The following is a 25247-nucleotide window of genomic DNA, read 5'->3' as shown; positions in this document are numbered from 1 at the left end:
TGTTGCCGAGTATATAGCTTTTTGGTCTTGAAAAGAGGTTCCAAGTTTTTGTGAACCTACCTTGGCTCAGGACATATTGCTACCAACCTCAACACCCCACAAACGAACTTGCGGTGATGGTGATATTTTATGTCCAGACAGGATCAAATCCTGAGCTGCAATGTCAGCCTTTGTAAAAATACCAGCCTGGATCGTTGTTGTATTAAACTCAATTAAATTGCTCTCACCCCACTCCAGAATGGCTCCAAAATCGGTATCGATGGTGGTGATCGGTTGCTTGGATTGCTCGGATTTGGTTGTTTGATTTGAACAATGACACCAGTCTGCTATAGTCGGAGAGGCTATACATCGGGTAAGCAATTTTGTTCAGTAGATCTTTGATGTACAAAAGAAAAAGAGTCTGAGACCTTTCTGAGACTTATTATATCATATCGAAACTATAATGTAGTAAATAGAATAATGTTTTAAGAAGCGTGAAATGATGGGATACTTCTAATGATAATAGAAACAAAAACAATATAAAATATTTGCGGAAGTTCATCCAGAATTACTTCCTGTTAATTAATATTAGAAGAATTTTAGAGGATCGACTTTGAAAATAGAGGGTGATTAAAGGGTAATTAGGACCGACGAGGTCATTTGTTCGTATTTGAAAAAATTCTTTCTAAAACCTTCATTTGAAAAGCATAACAATTTTTTCTCAGTCACAAATGCATAACTAAAATGGAACGAGTTGAAATTACCTTTAAATTTTGTCCGATAAAAAAGTAATTGATATTATCTAATCTTCGAAATACCACAGATATCCTGTAAGAATATTTCAATAGTGATGAAATTTCCAAATTTATCAAATCGATTTACTTTGATAAATATCGCCATTTTGAACATTGTGTAATTGATATAGGTGTACAAAACAAGTGTTGGTGTCTCCTCATACCATTTTGAAGAATAACACTCTTGAAATAATTGGTATTGTTAATTTTTTCCGTACTATAACCGAAAATATTAGTGAATTAATTGAAAAGCTACTTTTTGTTAAGTTGATTTGCGAAGTGGAATTTTTATTCATAACAATATATCAAGAATATCGCTACTGTTTACAGTAGATTCAAGTTGTCTTGCTAAACTGGTTATCACGATAATTCCATCAATGATAGAAGTATGAGAGATAGTATACGAGGTCTGGCTATTGAATAACGAGACTGCGCGCCTAGAGGGCGCCCTAGACGGAATTGTGCGTTGGATATCTAGATATCTTGTCTATGCACGTTATAAAACACGTTTCCGTCACTATTCTAGTATTTGTGCAGTAGCTGTTTGAAACGAACGTGTTTTTTTCTCGTGCCGAATACCACTGTGTGACGAAAAACAGGAGCAACGTCTCAAACTCAAATTTAAATTGAAAAAAACTCCAACTGAGTACGATAAATTGTTGTAAGAGGCCTATGGGAGAGATCACTGGAGATGACCACTCCGGAAACAGTGACCAAAATCAACCAAATTGTGCTTGCAGATGGTCGAATGAGCATCCGGATGATTGCCAAGGCTGTAAACGCCGATAAAGAAATGATCAGAAAAATTTTACACGAGTATTTACACATGGCAAAAGTTGGTGCCAAAAAATCTGACTGCTGACCAAAAGCTCTTGCCTCAACGGGTCTGCTCAGACTTCCTTGAAAGATTAGAAAAAGATTTGGTGTGAAAGCGACCAGATTTGGAAGCGGTAAAGCAAAAAACGGCTGAGTTCCTAAAGGGCCTCAACAAAAAAGACTTCCAGCACTGCTTGGATCAATGGTAAAAAGGTATTGCAATGTGTTTGGCGAAGGAAAGGGGAGTATATTGAAGGGGGAGCATTCGAATGTAGAATAATTTTTATAATAAAACCCTTTTTCGTAACCAGTCTCGTTATTTAGTAGCCAGACCTCGTATTTATGTTTTCTAATAATTTAAACTGGTTGAACGTTTCCTAACTGAGTCACGAATCTACAATTCACACTAAGGGAAAACCAATAACGTTTTAGTTTCCAATATTGTCAAAATACTCTAGTAAGCAATTTTTTTTGGAGAAAAAATATTCGAAGATATAATTAATGATTTGCAAGAAGTTTCATCAGAATGTCCTCAGTAAAAAAATTATGTGTTTAACGAAAAAAAGTGTTGGTCGATGTCAGTTTGTGGCACCTTGCTCTAAGCAACTTTAACTTTGTTAATAACCTGCGCATGTGGAAGGCGATGTAGACAGGGCGAAACATGTCACGTGCAATAAATGGACGTTCGTTGTCTCGCTGAACAATAACATTAATTTAGTCAAGGCAATACAGTTGTTTTTAGGATATCCTCAACACTAAATTTTCATTTATAAGATTGATATATTCCTGGGGATATCTTGGGGATATTGGGGCTCCTTGGAGCTCCTTATTGCTTTAATGACGTATGGCTTCTCATGATATTCTTTCTACATCTTTCTATAGATTTTAATGGCTTTCAGTTACTTGAGTTATTCTGGTCCATTCTCTTCTCATGCTCTTGGTGTGTTTAACGTTTTGTTTTGTTATTTTGTATATCTTTCATTTGGTCTTCCCTCCTTATTATAGGTCGTCCTATTTGTTTATTACGGGATTTCGTAAATTTAACTATGTCGTGTCTTTCCATTATCTCTTTTATTCCCTTATTCACTTACATTTTATATTCATTATCATCTATTTTATTTGTAATAAATCCATGGTATTTCCAGTATGCACCAATTCCAGATTTTATGCGGTCTTTTATATCATCTTTCATTTACTAAGATGCATAAATATTTGCTAATCCAATTTTTTTCTAGGGCTTTTTTATTTCTTGCAATTAGTACTACGTCATCTTCATACACAAATAACTGCATTGGTGTTTATGCAAGTCAATTTTTATTGCGGCCTCTTTTCATAAAATCTCGATTGAAAAAAAAAATGATCGATTACCATAGACAACAAACCCTCAAATCATTATTAGTATCATTACTAATCTCTATTCGATGTAATTGAAAATGCAATTGTAAAGAAGATTTATGGCTATTTAATTTTTTCAATATTGTGTTTAGCTGGTTCACGATCATTAGTTAAGTTTTACAGAATGTTTTCTCATTTATTTTCATAACTTTATTTGTAATGAATCGCAATTCATTACAGAGGAAATTAAACCTACTAACATTTTCTCATTGAACAATAAAATAATTATTTATGCGTTATTACAAGAGATGATAATTATCATAATACTAAATGCCGGTAATTAAAATCTAGTCACAATAATTATATTTAAATTTAATTGTTTATTGTTCCGGTACATGAGGTGAATTCCAAAGGAAAAGGAATTCCTGTAGCAAATTTGCAATGTTCAACAATTATAACAGATAATAATTTACGTAAGAATCGTGCTGAGAAGTCAAATTTCTATTAAATAAATTATATATTACATGAAAAGCGTAACGATGTAAACAACTTGAAACTACCTTAGCACGGATGTAATCTGTTAATCAAGACGCAAAAATGTTGATATTTCTGTCTTCCATTTTACAATAATTATTGAATTTGTTTCTGCTAAAATAACAAACATCAAATAGGAACTTTTTCTATTCTTTTTTGTTCCTCGCTATCGATTTTGTCACTTTCTAGATTGTTTTTCATATTTCAGATCTTCGTAAGTTTTTGTTTGGCTGTTTGAATTTTGCCCACCATCCCTCAATTTTGTTTATACCCCCAAACGGTGGTCCGGGACTTGATGCAAAAAATTCGTGAAAATGACGTGAAATGACGTGAAAATAATGCTGTGACATAAAATTTATACGACCCCTCGTTTTTGAGTTATATGCATTTAAAGCTGCGAAATCAGAACTGATGACGGAATAAATACTATCCGAAGAGACCAGGGGCGGCTCATGCCCAATGGTTAACAATCCGTAACTTTTACAGGGACAACCTGCACAATCTAAAGATAGCAAAAATGAATTTTCCAATTTATTTTTTATCAAAAAATACTCTTTGTTTATCTCGATCAAATTTATGGTTTAGGAGATATGTAGATCCTTCTAGATGCCAAGGAAACCGTTCGCTATAAAGAGACGTTCTGAAGAAATTGTAATTATTTATTAAAAATACGTATAGGGGAATATGGTGGCCATGCAAATGGACCTCCTCGACCAGTTCTTAGGAAGAATGTTATTGAGATGATTTTTTACATCATTTACTACTAAATTACTACCGATTATTTCTGCCCGCACATTAACACAAAATCGATGTTACCATTGTTTGTTCACACACGAAAATTTTCATTACCGACTATCTTGAAAATGGAAAAACTCTCAACGGCAAGTTGAGAAAAATTGAGCAAAAACTGCCGCATTAGGCTAAGAAGAAAGTGTTAAACAAGACACATCCGTAATTGCAATGGCCAAAATTGATGAATTAAGTTTTGAATTGAAAGACTTGAAAAAATGGCTCGGTGGTAAAAGATTTTCCAACAATGAAGAGGTAATGTTTGCAGTTAATAGCTTGACGATTCTTATCGTAAAAAGAGTATCGGACTTAAACTTAAAATAGAAAAAGACTCAAAGTAAATCAAAAACTCATCTGCAAACCATTAAGAAATATGAGAACTGAGAACAGCACGATACTTATTTTGTTAAAAATACGAATGATGAAATATTAAAAAAGGAAGTCATACAAAGGTGGAAAGAATATTACCAGAAATGCTCAACAATTAGTCAGAACATGCAATATCAGAATAAAACAATGAAAAATCATCATATGAGCTGTTTCATATTTTTAATAAAGCTATAGACGATGAGACACTCCCAACAGACCAGCAGAAGGCATTAATAGTACCAATCTTCAAAAAAGGTGCAATAACTATCAAGGAAGAACATTAATTAGTACAGCGATGTACATGATTGAAAAATATTAGAGAAGAAAATTAGATTAACAATAGACGACACACAGAATCTCAGAGTGGATTTCAAATGGGAAGAAGCATCCAAGATCATGTATTTACTATAAAATGGATGACAAAAAAAGCAATACAGGAAAAGACGAACTTGTACATGGCCTTTTTAGATTTAGAACGGTTTCTTATTTTATTTTAGGCCTTGTCAGTACTAATTACCTGCGTATTGTCTTGTGGTTTTCCAGGTGTCGCTGACTTGGAAGCAAAATTCTTCCACTATACGTAAATAAAAATAATTCAAATCAATTACGATTAATAGTATAATCACCTTTTCTTTTCATTTAAAATGTCTATAAAATTACATACACCTTGCTACTAAATTTATTTATATCTTCGATTTATTTTTACGATTAACATAAACCATCATCATGACTTTCCATGTTTATATAATATTAATTATATCCGCAATTTATCGTTCCACAAAGTAATAACTTAGGTGATTAATTTGAAAATCGCACCAAAGTAGGTAATGAAATTTGTAAAATAATTACTTATTATACTCCTAGTTATTTTTAAGAAGTTAACATTAATTACTTGAAGTAACCGCAAACCAAAGACAAATCCGCAATAGATATAGACAGCGACTAATTGCTAGTAAATAAATAGGTACTTTTCTAGAATAACGCCTCTTAACATTTGAAACAGTTTTTGGTTAAACTAAGCTTCTAAATTTAGCCATTAATTGTATTCAATTGCTTGAATTAAGGAAATGATCGCTAACACGTTTCACTTAAAATAGTTCATGGTAGCATTGTGGGCGACCAAGGGGCAGTTGAGCCCATAGGTCTTCAGATAGACCCATCGTGCGTTACCAATGCCTATGTCCTTTGAGAAGTCGATCAGGCGATTTGGCTTGAACTAATGTCATTAGGCAAACCGAGAGACTTACCAAATGTTTGAATCGCGAAACTGCAGATGAATATAAGCAGTTGTTTGGTGTCCTTCTATATGTGCATTCGATTGTCTCTATTCATCCCTGCCAAGCCTGTCTTGCAAGCAAATCGTTGACAAGACGCGATACCAGCACTTTTAGCTACACCAACGATGGGTTCTGGGCCTATCGATGAGTTCGCTGATGCCCTTCTGCCCTAGTGAGTCACCTTTGTTGTCGGAGTGATCGGGTATCCAAACAAGCTGGATCTTGCAGTCATCACTCACCAGATGTTGTAGGACTTTCTTGCACTAAAGTACTGCTTAGAGCACACATTTTTGGCCATTATGGCTTGTATGGCAGTTCTGCTATCTGAGCAGATTGAAATTACTGTGTTTCTGTGGCGTCGATTGAGTATTGCTCTTCTGCATTCCATCACATCGAATACCTCTGCTTATTTTATTTTGAGATGTCCTCCGCAGAGGCTTGCTCCGACCAATCCATTCCTTCTGGAGCCGTCTGTGTACCAGGTGGGCTTAAAAATACCAATATACGAGTACTTCTCCCGCTCTGTGATTTGTACCTCCAAATCCTTATCGGTTGTAGGCGCCATTTAATCATTATCCTTCTAAATTATTGGTGATCCCAAATTTTTGCATGAGCCTGCAGCTCTTAAAAGAATTTTTAAAATAGTACAATATGTTTTGAGAACATATCTGGAGGCAATAAACTTCGTCTTCGACGTGAATCATCTACGTTTCAGATAGGGCTGCGAATATATAGTATAGTTTGAGCCAACAATCCAGCCATCCTTCTCTAACGGCGTGCTATAGTATAGGCCTAGATAAGGACAGAAAAACGTCTCACTCTGCGTCTTCTATCATCGGAATTTGACGGACATTCTCACTTACACAGCGCGCTATGGCTTGCAGCATTTATCTGTAATATTTCTATAGCTGCGATTTGAATGATTTCAATCGAATATAACTTGAAGAATTATTTTTTTCAATCCATTAGTGGTTAATAAGGAATTGACGAACAGCTATAGCAAAATGTGATGTACCATTTTGTTAAAAAAACGGTTGTACTCCAAAGGATCGATGTTATTTCTAAGAATATGGATAATAATGGAATCGATGTAATTTTCTGATAGTTGTAGTCACTATTTGGGTTTCCAAGAATAAATAGATATCCGACGATATTAACCTCTAAAAAATACCAACGCAAACATTTAATTTCGAAAAAACCTATGACTGAAAATCCTATATTATATACTATATATTATATATTATCGCGAATACGCGAACATTAGAATTTCATGTTTCTTCCTGTTTTTAAATTTTTTAAAGATATATGGACGATTGTAAAGACATTTCAACGATTTTTTTTTATTTCCCACGATTCCCCTTACATATTAAAAGTACAATTATTATGATAAACGTGAGACCCTTGAAATGAAAGTCGACGTAAATTACTACTTATTATTACCACATAACTGCCAAATTTTCACTCAGACCTAAATACTTTTGAGTCGTTTTATTTTCGAAAATTGTTATTCCCAATTTTTTGACGTCTCTCAGTGTTTTCGTGTATACAGTTCATTAGCAAAAATGATCATCTTATTCGACAATTAAGACTTGATAAGATCGTTTTAAATACACGCGGAAATACTCGACTTCATTATATACTGATCTTTGTTTAGTTAGACTTAACAGGAAAATAAAATACAACTAAATAAACACGGAAGTCTAAAACTTCACGGAAAACTTTCGATGGTATGACATTGAATATTGTATTTCCTGGTAGGAAAGGCTTTTGCGAGGAATGCATTTTATACATTAAACCAGATTATTTATTACAAATAAGGCAAATTAGAAATAAAGACATTACAAAACGGTTTTATTCAATTAAGATGAACGAGGGCGGTTTGACGGAAAATGGATTTTCTAAAACACTCGCTAATGATACAAAAAAAAACTGTTTCCGTGGTTAGTAGAAAATAACAATTATAATCTTTTCTTGTGGTACAAATTGCTAACAATCAACAATTCTGGTAGTTGACTAATTAAACACAAGCCCGAGAAGTAGAAGTATTTAAAAATAATGACAGGTAGCTCATAAATACGTTACACGTAGAAAATAGAGATATATTCGAGAGTTGTTCAAATATTAATTAAAATTTCTGAATAAACGCGTGAAAAACTGTACCGGTGTCTTTTGCGTAACGTTTTTTCGTCAAAGATAATGCAAAATCTTTATCGAAAATTACTTGAGCAACTCTGAGATTAGTGTCTCTCCAATATCCAAGTGTATGAATGGTGTTCCACTTTTTAAAAAGGCCGAAAAGTGGTGACAACGTCACCGCTGTAGAAAAACTCATTTTGGGAAACCGACGCAATACTGTACATGATATGGCTAAAAAATTGGGCATCAGCGTAGGTAATACTGAGCATATAACTCATGAACGGCTCGGTTGCCGCATAATTTCAGCCAAATGGGTGCCAAGACGCAATTAACACACTTCTCCAGCAGCGGTCTAAATAGGAAGAAGAAAATTTATTGCTCCGAATATTTACCACATACGAGACTTGAATACACCACTATATTCCGGAGAGTAAACGCGTGTCTATGTAGTGGAAGAATCTAGTTAAAGCAAAAGTTACACTGTCAGCAAAGAAGGTGTTGTTTACAATGTTTTGGGACATAAGAGAAGTAATTTCGGTTAATTTTCTTACTGGAGAACGAAATTTGAACGCCCAGTATTATAGTAACCTCCTAAAAAACACGGCGAAACCTATTTACAAATCAAAACGACGCGATTTCAATCTGTAATGGGATAGACAACGCCAGACCGCATACAGCTTGACCTACAATGGAAACGTTGAACGAATTGAGTTAGAAAACACTGAAACACCTCCGTATACCACAGATTTGTCACCATGCGACTATTATTTATTCGGTCATTGAAAGAAGTACTTGGCAAATGGTTACATGACAAGCCAAAAGATTTTTACGCAAAAGGCGTCCGAAAGCGCCCGGAGAGGCAGCAAATGTGTAGAGCAAGAACAAGAAATATTACAATGCGTCATTTTTTTAAACTTATCGCGTTGTTGAAAAGAGTAAATTTTTCTTACGAACCCGAAGAAACATTTTATTTTTTTTTTTTTTTCGACAGATGACGTAACGAAATTCACTACAAAAGAATCTAAGCAGGCTATATACTTTTTGACCTTGGATAATGACGAATAACTTTTATCCCGAAACGAAAGTCAATAGAGTATAAAAGCCAATAGTGGAAAAAATATTATTACCTAATTATAACAATACTGTTGATGTGAATGTACAACTTGTGGAATAAGTTTACGTACGACAATATGTGGATTGTTGTACTTAAATACTCGTAATCAGTAATCATATGATTGAATAACAAAACAGCCGCGTTAAAAGTATTAACCGCTAAATATCTATTAATAGTATAGTCACATATTTGATAACCCGAAGTAAAATTAATTTATGTCGTTGCAAATAATATATGGTTCTAAACTAGACACATGTGGGCGTTTTCTTAATATAATGTGACAAAAATATACGCTGGTAAAATATTTTTCACCAAATGTTTCTTTGGTTAGGTAAGTTTGGCTGCTTTGTTCCCGAACAAAGAGGGAATCATTAAACACTGCCCAATACCGTCAGAGCAATGTTAATGTGGACACGCTTGCATAAAACATGATATAATGAGACCGTTCTGATTATTCTCTTATCTTGCTCATTGCTCATCTCTTGTTCACATCACTCACTATAAAGGATAATAAAACATCGACCTTTACCGAAAGGATATTTTAGTTCAGTGTAAAGATCCTCTAAGTTGCCATTTGCTCCGGTCCTAATTTATATAAAAATATACAAGCTAAGCTTTTTAACGATATTGTTTTATGTAAAATATTATTCCTGTATCAACAAGTACAAGGATGTCCTTTTAGTATTTGGCAGATTTCTATCATCGTTAATTTTCAATAGAATTTTACGTTAAGTTTTGTATTCAACTTTTTTCAAAAAATATGTATGATTGATTCTTTTAACAGAAGTTTTTACGGATCAGAAATGCCTTTTGTAGAACGGTGTCATATTTAATTTGTTTGAATATTTTCTATACCCCGTTAAGTGAGACTCCTATAATCGAAAATATATAATATTCAATAAAAACTTACCAGATGCTTTCCTACCTAATTTTCCGTATTGAAAAGATTTAAAACTTCTCAACAGACATTAGAAAATCTGCTCTTATTTCAGCTTTGCGTCCTATTCAACAACTACCTGACATCTTCATAGTTTACCAAATCTGACAAAACTGTTCTCATTCCCGGCATAGACCCTGAATATTACCGCTCCATATTGGTCATCAGCGTCCTGAGTAAAGTCTTTGAACGTTTGATGAATAATAGAATCTGGGAATAATATGCCGAGCACACTAATCTTCAGGCTGTAACTCAAGCAATTATCCGAAAACACTGCGCTGCCATTTTTTTTTCATGGATGTCCAGAAAGCTTGCGATCAGGTCTGGCACATCGGACTTGTTCTTATCTTCTTAGAATCCGTCTGCCATATCCAATAATACAATTTATTTCTCACTCACTGTTCCGAAGCTCCATATTATCCTCTCTTCTACATATCATTTATAGGGGTGGTACTCCAGCACCTCCACACCCATTAGAAACAGTCTAATTATATGCGGATGACATCGTCGTCATCTTTAACCATCTTAACATCTTGAACGTTGTACTTCTATCACGTGATTTTCGTTTAATGTTTTAGGGAGAACGCTACTCTGGACAGAGTACGGACACAAATTGGTATCTTCAACATACTCGGAGGAAAATTCGGTCGAACCTAACCCTCTTCCCTAATTTATGAGTTTGAAACCTATTCAACAATTTCCTCAAAAGGCTCTTGTCTTGAGAGCATTCTCAAATACTGCCAATACAAGTGCCGATTCAGCTACAGTAACCTAGTTTATGTGAATGTTGATATAACCCCAATTCAGAGCCACCTAAATGACCTAAAGCCTAATACGTTATTTGTATCATCGAATCAAGCAATACCCTTGCAAAAAACACCCTTCATATTCCCGTATCGAATACTAGCGACGACCTACTAAGAACCTTGCCTTTCTTGATAAGTCGTCTGTCGCCCTCAGGTAAAACCCACTGTAGAGGAACCACTATATAATCAGCTAGGCTCTCCTTATTTTACGCTTCCGAAAAAAAATTGATAATAAATAAGGTAGCGAGTGCAAACTTCATCTCACTCACTATAAATATTCTATTCTTGCACTGAATGGAAAACAAATAGAATGGGTGCAAAAATATAAGTATCTTGGTTCACTCATAAACGCTCTAATAGATCCAAAAGAAGAAATCAAGATCAAAATTGAATTGGCTCGAAAGGCATTTGTCATTTGAAAACAAATCTAAACCTCCACGTCAGAATAGGATTCATGGAATGTTATATGTGGTCAGTACTGCTGTACGGAGTGGAAACTTGGACCTTGGAAGCTCAAATGATAAAAAAAACTTGAGACATTTGAGATGTGGCTCTATAGACGCATCCTAAAGATACCCTGGACTGAAAGAATCATCAACGACGAAGTACTAAGAAGGATTGGTCGCAAAAGAAAGCTGTTGACACTTATTCAGAGAAGGACAAATCTCAGCATCGGAGAATTGTTTCATGTTGCGAGGGACTGAGACGTATTTAAAAATGTGGTCACCAAACTTCAATGAGAAGACGGCATGAGAAAGAGAAGATGACAGGAATTTATTGATGATTAGTCTTTCGATACAAAATTCAAAGCTTCTGTCTTAAATTTGAGGGAGAAAATGAAAACTCTATTTTACTCATTACCGTGTAGAATTGGCTGAGGAAATATTGTTCTAGACAAACTCATCATAATTTTATATGGCTCAATTTTGACGCTAGAAACATCCTGTATATTACAAAAATTTGTATTTGACATTGTATTCACAACATATCCCTAATTATATCCACCCTCACATCTTATTCCTTCGAACATGAACTGTTCATTTTCGCTTGAATTTTTGAAATATTTGTCAACTGACTTTGAGCTGATTGTCCGTCCTATTGGTTTAAATTTAGGCAAAAGCGCAATTTTTAGTTATTTTAGTTATCAGATGTAATTTTATTTATTTCTCTGTAACTGCTAACTTGCATTCGATAACTATAAACGTGGCAACAGTTGAAATATATTAACAGTAACATGATCAAAATATGACAATAACCATCTCCAGTTACGCAGCGACTGCAATTTCAATACATCACTTCCTAGAAGATCAATGTACCAGGTATGCAGACATGAAAAAAAACTAGTTGTTATTGGATAGATTAGAAGTTGAATATACAGCAATTAAAAAAAAATGCTGTGATCAGCCGTAAATATGAATATGCTTTATAATATTAATACTTCAAATGGTAAGCGAAAATTTTACACAAAAAACAGTCCAAACTTATGGAGGTTTTGTTTATACTATGAAATTTGTTGGAAATTACGTTACTGATGAAAATTATTCATAAACTCATGTTTTTAATGGAAACATAGTAAATTCAACGAGCATATAAGTAGTAATCATTCACGAAAATGAATTCTGTGAATTATGAGTGAATATTAATTATTATACAAGAGTAGAATACTATAATATTATAACTAAGACTAATAAATTTGAAGTAAACAAACTAGAAATGAAATTAGCTACATTATCAGTACATAATCACATTCTAATTCAAGTGCCAGCAACGTGCCAGGTAGCAGAATGTCATTGTCCATTATTTGTAGAATTTTTCGGCAAAAAGAACGTTGTGGGACATTCTGAATACTACAGATATATTTGTATGTAAACAAAAAAAATATTTTAAATATGAAGAGCTATAATGAAACTATTATTCACTAGTAGAGTATAGGAGTGCCAAAATTAAATTGAAAAATCAAAAAAGTTGAATATTTTTTCACTTTTCAACAATTAACATTCAAAATATTGGCCTTTGGTTAGGCCCTGCCGCCTAACCGTTAAACCAAACAGTTTCTTTACACTTCCCATTTTCCAAGCGCTTTCCTTCCAGAAATTCCTTAAAAATTGGAAAAAGGGATTTTATGTTGTGTTGTTAGACCATCTAGATCGCTCTTCAACAGAAACATTCGTTCTTCTTCCGTTAAAGAATTTACACCATTTACTTAACATTTCTATCATTATATCCCACAAATATTCAATGGTTCGGGGTAGTAGAACTAGTCTGAAAATCACGAGGAACAATCTCGCAAAGGTATAAAAGACTGGCTTGCTTATATGCAACAGGTGCCATGAAATCATCTCCATCAGCTGCACTAGAAGTGAGTCTAAATCTCCCACCTCTCCACATAATACTGTAGAGCGTGGTAGAGAAAACATCACTTAGAATGTTTAGAGAAAAACCGTTCCTAAATAATGACCAAATCTGGGACATGCTGCTTTGAGAAACAATTCACCTTAATACTAATCTGTAGAAAATAATTGGGATCATAACACCATACAAAAAAAATGCCATTAAATGGTATACGGACGGATCTAATACAGCAGACAGAATAGAATATTTGTGTACGGGCCCAGAACCAAACACTCTGAAAGCCTGGGCAATATACGAAATATTTTTCAAGCAGAAATCTATGCAATTGAAAAATGTGTCCAGGTAGTTTAGAAAGGAACTATCGCAAACAGGATAATCATCCTCGTCCGATAGCCAAGCAGTCATTAGAGCTTTAAGCTCCAAATTCGTTTGCCAACAATAATTACACCAGGTAGGCAAGAAAAATAAAGTTACCTTACAGAGGATTGTAGAACACTTCGGAATAAACAAGGAGATTAGTGTTTAGTAATAAGTCTTATTGCATTGTCTAGTGAATAGTAGCTAGTTTAGTGTATTTAGTGTAAATGTATGAATAAATTAAGAGTCAAAAACAACGTGTTTATAAATTTACCCCAACCCTAATAACTGTTTAAATAAATAAGAAAAAAAAATTACAGTAGACTAAATGATTATCCTATTGTAAGATTGAGGCGAAGCTGTGAAAAATAAAATTTAGTTTATTATTAAAACATTAATAATATTAATAAAAATATTTTTATCGTGTTGCTCTTCCTGTACGTTTCGAAAATTCGTATATTTGATATTGACAATACTCTAGGAAGTCATAAATCGGTGTTTTATATCTTGAGTAAACATTCATAATAAGCCATCTTTTACGTCATAAATTTTGTTGTATACTCATACATCTGATAAAAATGATGAAATACATAAAATTGAAAAAGGAGTAACTGTTTTGTATGACTTACAGGATTAAAACTTTTTTTTTGTTGAATTAAACAAAATTAAACATTCAATTTTCCTATTACAATATTTGTACAAGTGCAGAATGAAATTATTGCCTAGAAAAAAAACGTTGAAACATGTGAATTGGTTTTACGTTAGCCATATTTTTGCCAATAAAAGGTTTATTTTGCAAACCCTTAGCTCCAGGTCTACCCAATTTTTTTTCAAATACTAAGGTATGTCGTGTATCGAATCATTGAGAAGCTTGAGAAAAATGTATGTATCGATGCGTGAATTGATGTAGCAGATTTTGAAAGTCTTCTAGGCATGCTTCCATGCGATAGTAAAAGCTAATATCGGTAGGCCAGCTCTCATTTTGACTCAGTTATTATAAACAGCTTAGTCTGGGCGGTCACTATTGATTTACCAAACTAATAACGTAACCCAACATCAACACTGTGGAATTTATGTTTTAATATCAAACTGAAACAAAATTTATTCTAAACAGTTGTTGAGAAAGTTACTTTAAAATAGAATAAAAGTTTTGTCAGACCTATATTATCCTATGCAGCAGAGACACGACCTGAGACCTCTAAAACGAAACGGATATTGGAGACTACAGAAATGAAAATAGTTCGAAGAATAGCGGGAAGAACAATAATGGATAGAGAAAGGAGTGAAAACATAAGACGAACATGCGGAATAGATAATATGACTGGGTACTGGATAGAAAGATAAAATGGAATGAGCACATTGACCGCATGACGGAAGAACGAATTGTGAAAATATCCAAGGGACAAATCACCAGCAGGACAAAGAAGCCTTGGAAGACCTAGGAAAAGATGGAGTGACAACCTCCCAGGTGACTGAGCAGAGGCAATGACGTGAAGAAAAATAGGCAATGATGCCTATACACAGCAGGAAGAAGAACAAGAAAAGTTTTGTGTACTTTATTTAAAGCACGGTTAGAAAGATCTTCCACAAATTTCAATAACACGGTTCAGAAGTGGCTTGGAATATGTTCTAGTTGAAGATTATGAATGTGTGTCTAGATTGAGAGGTTTTTGAACACAGAAACATTTAGGGTGTATCTTCTTCAAGAGCTGGAAAATATATGCAATTTTGCGATAGAAGTAATCCAATAGCTGCTATAAGTTTTGTTGTACTATAAATTAAGTTGATTCATCCATGAAAAAAATAAGTTTTATCACAGCTAGTTGTCATGTTCTGAATTAAAGTATTAAATATTGAATTATGAAACAAATAAGATACCAAAATTTTCATTCAGCGAATTATTTAATATTTAAGTTGATTTTAGTATACTTTTTAAAGGATTCATTTTTAGAAAACACATAAAAGAATTGAAAACAAAAATGATTTTAACAATACTAAAAGTGTGGGCACTTAACGATAAGATATTGTACAACACCATATATTTTTCTTAAAGAGATAAAATTTATATAGAATTTAAGCTCCCACACTTTTGATATGTAATTCCAATTTTCTCTTAAATCCATTATTACTAACTTCTGACGTCATACATACCAAACCTTGTCCACCACTACTCCCTGCTCCTTATTTATATATTATTTAAGGAAATTTTATATTGATCCAGATATTTCTTATTTCCTTATGAATAGGGTACACATTTATTGCAGTATACGTACAGAAAAAACATTAAAAATTTTGGACTAAAAGTCAAAAATAATTTGGTTCACGTTTTTATTTATTCAACTTTCGCTCGCTTTCGAATTCGTTTAAGTAACGTTTACTTCAGCTTAAATTAGATAATACTCAAACTATTCTTACATTTATCACTCTGTATACTCTCAAATATATCCGCCAATTTTATTTAGTTTATATTTATATTATATTAATTTATATTTATTCCTTGAAACGTTGCTGCTGGGTGCTCATTAAGCCGCATATAAACAGATCTCTTAGTTTGCCCAACATACTTTTTGTCACAATTATTACAGCTATTTCTTTGCCAAATCTAGTACTTTATCCTTAGAATACACTTATTTTAAAATATTGTTGGATGTATAAACCAATTTCAAACCTATTACGTTAAAGATATTTTATAATCCTTTTGTATAAACAGGTACTAGAGCAAATTTTTCGTTTTGATTTTGAAATATATTTTGATATATCTTTCAATGTTAAGTGGAAAATTAATGTAATGATGTACCAGTAAATGGAGACTGGCCATTTTAGGTTGAATACAATGGAAAGCATATTACTATTCCTAATCACTATATTTTTCCTACTGGTTTTCCAGTAGGAAAAGAGGTTCATTGATGATGAAATTCAGTATAAATGAGTTAAGTGAGGTTAAGTTTAACTCTCCGAAAACACTAACTTGTTTATCGAAACGCTTTACAGTTAGTATAATTGTAAACGTTGGTGGATTGGTAGTGTAATCAGTGTGTTCAAGGGGTGTAAATTTTTTAACTGTAATTTATTTTTTAAATACTGATATGTCGCATTCTAATATCTACTGCTTCACAGTTCTATAGCACGCTGCCAGTAATAAATTCTCCTATATACCGGCTAAGGACCTCACCGTATTTTAATCCGGGCAAAGATATTGATACGAAAATTATTGTTTTGTTATCTGTTTTTGACCAGTATGCAAAATTTTGAATTTGTCTATAATTTGTGTGTAAAACTGAGGCCAGAGATTCTATTACAAGCATTCTTGGTGACGATGATGATTCTAATTTCAATTCCAACGAGAGTTTACCTAACGCTGATCTCAAACAAATCGATCTCGCACTGAGGAGATATTCCATGGTTTCTGATTCCTTTTTATGTGGTTTTCTTAAAAATCAAGCCTTTATGAATCAACTTAAAGCAATACTCAAATCAAGACGAAAAACATGACATATATCATGTGTCGAAGAGTTTTTTAAAACCTAAGAGCCAGGTTTCAGGCTTGCCAGCGGTGAGATGACAGAAACTAGATGGATACAATGTGTTGTCTTTTTTTTTATGGCAATTTCAAAAGTGCAAAAATTTATGGTCCGCCCTATATTTATTTATATCGCTTTCGCTTTAGTTAAAATTAATTCAAACTCTAACTATAATAATTTTATCTTATCTTATTCGAAGTTTATTGTCCAAATCTGTACTGAACTATTTCTTTAACTTGTTTAGCGATTCAATTAAAGATGAATGTGGATTTTTTTTCCTGTTCTTTGTTCGATTATCATAAATATCAAGTGGCAATAACTAGCTGTGACTTCGAGAAAATAATTTATCATGTTGACAAAAACTTGTTTCAAAAACTGTTTATGTTCGAAAGCCTTTTATGTTTACAATAACATTTTGATGATGTTGAAACCTCTGATATTATTTAATTTAAAATTCACCTGGTATGTATAAAACATACTCTGATATGATTAAAGACAAGACAAAAGTTGCGTAACTGCTATAGCAAGCCGCGTATTTAAAATAAGTATGACATGAAGAAATCGTTTGCGAACATAGTAGGAAGTGAAGCAATGATGCAGTGCAAATTATAAAAAAAAATACGATAATCACCAGCTCGACGTTTACGTAGGTTTGACACTCACGGAAGTTATTTCAAGGTGAAGTAAATGTTTTTAAACTCGTTTGCATATACTTTTTTCCGGTATGGACGAGAAATGATTTATTTGTTCTTGGAATTAATAGAAGTTCTATCGCTATGATGACCCGACTTACATCACACATTGATTTCTGATATTTAATATTTGTTTTTATGCGTAATTACGCTGTACTTTTTCGGCGTATTATACGAATATGTCTGTCTTCAAGGATAAATCCTTAACGAAATTTTTCAGATATTTTTATCTCAATTCATCAGCTCGCGTGTTTCTTCATAAACATGGAAAAATAACAAAAAATCAGTTCGTATGCATCTCACACTTTATTAACCATAAGACATTTTTTAATCATACACGGACAACAGTGCGGATGCCGTCCGCTGTAACGTTTTTTCCTATATTCAGGACTCAACAAAATTAATTTATTCAAAACACCATGTGTTGAGAATAGTTGACAGACGAAAATGTTTTCGAATACTCGATGCTGCTTCATCTTTTTCCGTTTTTTATTATTTGCGGAATCTTGTTTTCGAGCGAAATTACCGCACTTCCCATCACCTGTTAAAAAGTGACCTAATGGAAAATTGTATATTTTATTAAAATAAAACTAAAAGAAATATAATTCGTGAATGAATGAGGTAGACGGCTTGCAGCCCTGCGTAGTAATGAGCCAGTTGTTCAATTTGTAGGTGGTAAAGTATGAATTTCTCGGTTCGAGTGATACTGGGCGGTTTGTTTCATACAATATTTTTTCGACTACTATTGTTATTAACATTTCACAGCCTTCTGGAAGATAAAATATTTCCAGCGGAATGGAGAAAAGCCAAAGTGGTATTCATTCCAAAAGAGGGAAAAGACCCATATAATACCGCCAACTAAAGGCCGATATGCCTCATAAACTCTTACGGAAAGCTGATGGAAAGCATGCTAGCAAACAATACTTACTCAAGAATTGAGCAATTGAGAAGCTACAAGACAAGAAACAAAATAGCAAAGACAAAAATAAGCCAGTATCTCATTAAAATAGAGCAATGATACCTAAGTGATAGGAGGTAGTAGCTGGATGTATTACCCATAGATGTACGATGGGAGTGCCACAGGGCACGGTACTTGGACCCGTTCTTTGGAACGCCATGTACAATGGGATATTGGAATTGAAATATGAACCCACCTAGTGCACTGGATGGAAGGAAACCACATTAACGAAGTAAAAAAACAGAGCAGAAAAAGCGGCTGCGTTAGCAGTTGAATTAACGCGCTCAAACGGCTTGAAAATTGCTCCGCAAAAAACTAAAATACTCGTAGTAAAATGACCCAATAAAAAGGAATGGACCTATTAAACTGGTCATAGCTGGCACAAGAATAGAAGCTAAACCCAAAATAAAATACCTGGGGGTAATACTAGCAAAGAAACTAATTTCCTCGGAACACATCAGACACATATTGGAGAAAGTGGTTAACTAGGTCGGATCCTTTAATTGAAGATAGCTGATCATACATTGTATGAAAAATCTATCAATTCATCGTGATCGATGGTGACAAACGGGAAAATTAGTGAGAAGAAGAGGTCAATCTCACGGTTAAGGATGACCAGTAAATTATGTTGCAGTCTTTAGTATGACGCTATTAACTAGCCAGACTACTACAGGACAACTGGAATAATACAATAATTAGACATTCTTCACTTTAAGCCATTCATTCCACAGAGTACGAAAAAGTATTTTGGATTGAGTTCGATACTTGAATATTCTTGAAAGAAGAATTATTACCACAGTTGGCTAATGATTTTCAAATCCTGTGAACACTAATATCCCGAATAGAAACATCTGGTTTCTACCAGATAATGCATGTATCACATACACACGTTCTATCCTCAATATCTCAGGTTCTATTTAAGATAGAGACTTCGTTTTGGTTTAAGAACACTCGCTGAAACACCTTCTTTCTTTTGAGTTTTTGAACACTTAAATTGGTTGAGTTGGAGAGGAGCTAGGAGCGCACATTCAATGTGGAGTTATGGATTTTTGTAGGTTTTTGGCAATTTTTCTACATTCAAAGATCTGTATCTCAGGTTCTAATATAGCTACAGAGTTCGTTCTTTTCTATTATAATGATTTCTGATACTTATTTAATGGATTCGATGCGAGCGAAACCGCGGGTAAAAGTTAGTGTTATTATTACTATTATTATTTATTTTAATCTTTCTCTGTACGTATACTAGAATAACAACCATAACAAACTGTTTTTTTTTATTCCAGAAAAAATAATGAAATTAGTACCAGGACATCTACCACCGATTCCTACAAGTTCTACAATGGAACGTTTGCCGTTACCGTTACCTTTTAACGCAGATCTTCTTTGGAGATATCCATTGGGTTTTCCATCCCTGTCACACCAAAACCCTCCTTCGTCCCCACTGTTGGATTACAAAAGTCAGTTACCAGCCTCCCTGCCCTCAGATCCAAGAGTATGGAATAGAGAAGACGTAACCACATTCCTTCAATGGGCCGAACGAGAATTTGATATTCAACCCATAGATCATGATATGTTCCAAATGAACGGGAAAGCTATGTGCCTTTTAACGAGAACAGATCTAGCAGAAAGAGCTCCTGGTTCCGGTGATGTTCTACACAACGTTCTTCAAATCCTTGTTCGAGAAGCAAATAATTTACAGAGAATGCTACCAAGCAGTCCCGTTACACCAACATCGAGACATCCTTACCCGTTATCTCCACACTCCCATGCTCCGACACCAAATTGGAGCATTCTATCGCAAAACAACGATTCTGTTCATTCATCTCACGCTGCTTTAGCAGCTCATATCATGGCTCAAAGCAATTCAGTAACTTTAAGTCCCGCTCCATCAGTAGATAGTCAAGCCAGTAGTCCACAACATGCGGATAATCAAGTTTTTAATCATTCTATATTCAACGTAAATGGTAGCAACGGTAGCGGTTCGAATCCTTCAGATTCCGACGAAGACGCGGTAGATAAGAAAGGATACAGTGGAAGTCCTCCAAACACTCCTACTACTTACTCGTTCATGAGTCAAATGCCATATTTTCCTCCCAGGAGTCCAAAGGAACCTATTTCAAGTCCTGCAGCTTTCAAAAATACCGGAAGAGAATTTTTTCCTAACGATCCTTCAGAACCCAACACAAGTAAGTAGTCATTTTAATGAAGCGTTTACTTAAATGGATTTTTACTTTTAATATCTATCTTCCTTAGAATATAAATTTTCGGGAATTGTAATTAAAAATATTAATTGGTCATTCCAACTGCATTGAATAAAAAAATGTAAATGTCTATATAACAGTTTGCCCAATAATTTGCTTAATATAAGTTTACAATCACAATATTATTTCAATGGCATTCCTTGTTGTGTGTCAAATGGTTGAGTGATCTATAACAGTTTATCTACAGCTCTTAACTCTTGTTTCAAAGGGAGCAACAGGTATACTTAGTTCGGAAGGTTTGGAGAAATGAGGTACCCTCAAAAAAAAGGGGGCTCAATGGCTGTTTATTGAAAAAAAATAAAATTTAAAATATCATTTCTTGGATTTGGATTTATTAACCTAATGAAAGTTTTATCTGAAATATAGTGACGATCATGGCCCGTACCTGCGAACACCCTTTTATTAGAAAGAAATTTCTGATCTCTATCCCTACATCGCTCCATGCGAATATCCCATTGTTCGAAATAGTACAGGAAGTCTTTTTCAGTCAGTTCCTTCAGGAAGCGCGCTGCTTTTCCTTTCACAGCTTCAACAAACTCAAATTTTCCTTTTAATTCAGATTTGGCCTTACGAACAAAGTAGAAGTCGCCCGGTGCAAGATCCGAAGAAAAAGGTTGGTCTAATTCTGGGATCTTGTACTTGGCTAAAAATTTCTTGATGCACAGTGCAGATTGAGGATTCGGTATCGCATACACACATTACCTACTTTTTCGATATGTTCAACCGTTTCGGCGTTCATCTTAATCGCTTATACCATTTAAAAACACGTGGACGCGACAAATATTCATTGCCATAGACTTGTTTAATAAATTATGAGTTTCAGTTGCAGTTTTTACAAGTTTCATGTGAAATATCACAACAATTAGTTGCTCTATTTCCACGTTAATAATTTTACGACAAAAAAAAACAGCCTCTACACAAACGGCTACACTGGTTTGTCTACAGACACGATAGACATTGCATTCGAAAGAGTAGGCATCAGGCTACACACCTGATAATCTCTAAACTTTGGGCGCATGCGTACTTTGTCTGTAGCAGTGCTAGTCTCGTTACTTAATATCCACATTTCGTATAGTATTCAAATTTGTAACCCGATGAAATGTAACATTGATTAAATATCCAAAAAAGTTGAGTTATGCTCCAATTTTATAAATAATGAAACCAGTCTATAAATATTAATTTGGTTTTTCAGATGGGAGATTATTGTGGGATTTCCTGCAACAACTGTTGAATGATCCTGGTCAGAGATACACCAGTTACATTGCGTGGAAAAACCGGGATACGGGAGTTTTTAAAATAGTTGATCCATCCGGTCTCGCCAAGTTATGGGGCATTCAAAAGAATCACCTTTCTATGAATTATGATAAGATGTCTAGAGCTTTAAGATACTACTACAGAGTAAATATTTTACGGAAAGTTCAGGGTGAAAGGCACTGTTACCAGTAAGTATTTCATTCAATGCTCAAATAATAATTTAAATAATTAAATCGTGTAAACTGAATTAGCGAAAATTGTCCAATTATAGTGTTTTCTTTTAAATTTTTAATCATTATCGAATGTTAAACTCAAACCAAAAAGTTATTCTGAATTGTGTTCGGATCACCTTGGGTATTTCCGAAGTAATTTGAAATAATGCTGTGGGCGGTTTGTCATTCTCTTTTATAATAAAAAATTTATGTAATAGAATTCTTATTGAGATACAAAGTACTCATTTAAAAAAACCTGTAATTCATATTATTCACTTTGTTAATGGTTTGCATAGAAAATAACTATTTTTCCGTCTCTAGAACTTTCAAATCTTTTTGAAAATCGGGAATATAATACTTTACATAGACCAGCAGATAGTTTTCCGCGATTTTTCAACTGTTCATTGATAATCTTTTTCTACATTTAGCATATTGTTGTTTTCATCGTTATAACTATTACTATCATCACATATTAACGAATTTAAGTATTGAAAAACTTAAACTTGACTTTAGTATCTATTACTGTAACCTGTCAATAAATCTGTTACTTTTTTCTACATATTCCTATTTCGTTGATTAATTAAAGTAGCGCAGTAGTCACTTCTGTTGCATAGCCACTTCCAATATACAAAAGGAATTACCTTGTCCGTACCCCTCTCGATTCTAGTTTACAATAGCAGTATCTGAATCTGAACAGTGAGGATGGATTTCCAAAGAAAAATGTCTAAATCGATGAATCGATTCATAAAAAAATCGAGGTCCAAAAAATCGATTTCTAAAACATTGATTTTTTTGTTTGTATTCACAATGTAAACAAGAAAGATGCCATAATAAACAATCTCTAGGATCTCTATCAGTAGAATCAGGAATTTGTTAGTTCAGAAAATTCGATAGTAAAAATTATTTAATACAATATCAAATATCAGAGCAGGTATATAAGAAAACAATTATTTTCTAAATATATTTGTTACATTTAAAAGGTCAGAAAATAGGTAATATAGGTCTGCTCATAACTTGCGATGTTGCCGATAATTGAAAAAGGCGCTCAAAAGGAACAGATGATCCCACTATACTCATACAGGGTTTGTCCGGAAAGTAATAGGACTGATTTTCTTCCGCCGCGATTGTACTTCAGAGCGTGCGCGCACCGACTGGATTTGGTAGAGGGCGTTCCTAGCTAACAAACGAGCGGCTGGTCAGTTGTCTCCGAGCACCTGGAGAGTCAAGACAGGCATTTTCGCGCGACGTGTTTCTGTGAGTTGTGCAAGCCGAAAATGCAGTGTTCGTTAGAGCAAAGGTACACGATTAAATTCTGTGTGAAACTCTGTAAATCTGCGACAGAGACGTTTGATATTATCAAGCAGGCTTACCCAGATGTTGCTTTAGCTAGAAGTGGTGTGTTTCGGTGGCACCAGGCCTTTTTACAGGGCTGGGAAGAGGTCGCCGATGAAGACCGTGCTGGAAGACCTTCGACAAACAACGACAATGTGACTCGTGTGCGCAAAGTTTTGAACACAGACCGTCGACTAAGTATTCGTTTGATTGCCCAGATGTCAATCGGGTCCGACAAGACATCGCAGCAGACTGAAAGTTGCACCACGACAACGCCCCTGCTCATACTGCCTTTCTTGTGAACAGCTACCTGACTAAGGCCGGCACTCCAACGCTTCCGCAACCGCCCTACAGCCCAGATGTGCCCCCCCCCCGGACTTTTTTTTGTTTCCTCGCCTGAAAAGGCCGATGAAAGGCAAGCATTTCGTGACGACAGAGGGGATCCAAGCAGCATGCACCGCGGCTCTCAAGGCTATTCCGGAGAATGCCTTCCGTGACGCCTTCAATGCTTGGAAATCGCACTGGCAGCGCTGCATCGACGCAGAAGGAGCCTATTTTGAAAGTTTTTCTTTTTTCTTAACTCGTTAATCGGCAACACCGTAATATTTCGAGTACGTTCAGCTAATAGCAAATAATTTTATGGTTTTTACCAAAAACAGAAAAAACCGAATGTCGATTTTCAACCGTGATATATCGATTCAATGCAACATATTGATTATTTTGGTCCAAGTCATCGATTCTTCGATTAATCGATTTCAGATCAGCATGTATACAAAACAGTCCTTTTCTTCATCGACTACTGAAGACATCAATGATAAAATAATTTTAATTTAATGTTTTTCAAATATATGTAGGACAAAGACATGTTTTTGAATTTTCTAGTTGCAGACTATTTCGTTTTCTTTTATTTCTATTATTTCAACCAACATCTTACATTTATAAAATTTAGGTTTAAATTTGTTCAACTTTATCTTTATTAATTCGATTTTGTATGAACAAAAATGGGGTGGACTCACCTACAAACATTTACAGACATAACTGTTCAAATCAGTGACAAAATAAGCAACCAGTTCAAACATGTATATTTGAATTGATTATCAATAATTTTCGAAAATAGTTTATAAAAGTGGCTGCCTTATAAAATGTAGTAAATATTTATCAGAAACAAAATTTACCGATTGTAAAATATCCAAACAATATAAAAATAAAGTTAAAGTTTAAAAGTTTAAACGCAAATTATATAAATGTAACTGAAATATACATAGGTGAAAAAGTATTTATTATATATAATGTATATATTATTTTATATATTATATAATATAACGATCTATTGCTTTATGACTATTTTTGATCTGCGGGAATAAGAAATCATTGGTTGCTAAACAAGGACTGTTTTATGTTTAAAAACGTTTTTGTTGGAAC

The 25247-nt window shown here is 34.1% G+C and overlaps 1 protein-coding gene across 2 annotated transcripts in view; it reads left to right on the top strand.

Moving 5' to 3' along the window:
- The window catches only part of LOC130443759 (ets DNA-binding protein pokkuri), a 34655-nt gene that overhangs the window by 2234 nt on the left and 7174 nt on the right, over positions 1–25247 (top strand). Inside the window, exons 1-3 of one of the 2 annotated variants that reach the window (XM_056778558.1) lie at positions 626–969; positions 20050–20952; positions 22220–22469. In XM_056778558.1, the coding sequence (XP_056634536.1) occupies positions 20058–20952; positions 22220–22469 (1145 nt within the window). In that variant the 5' untranslated portion in view covers positions 626–969; positions 20050–20057. Of the gene's footprint in view, positions 1–625; positions 970–20049; positions 20953–22219; positions 22470–25247 lie in introns of those variants that run through there. The other variant, XM_056778557.1, reaches the window with a different exon arrangement.

The sequence above is a fragment of the Diorhabda sublineata genome, chromosome 5 (assembly GCF_026230105.1).
Source record: "Diorhabda sublineata isolate icDioSubl1.1 chromosome 5, icDioSubl1.1, whole genome shotgun sequence".
NCBI classification, from domain to species: domain Eukaryota; kingdom Metazoa; phylum Arthropoda; class Insecta; order Coleoptera; family Chrysomelidae; genus Diorhabda; species Diorhabda sublineata.
The sequence above is the reverse complement of the archived record's forward strand: the minus strand, read 5'-3'. Positions and strand labels throughout refer to the sequence as shown.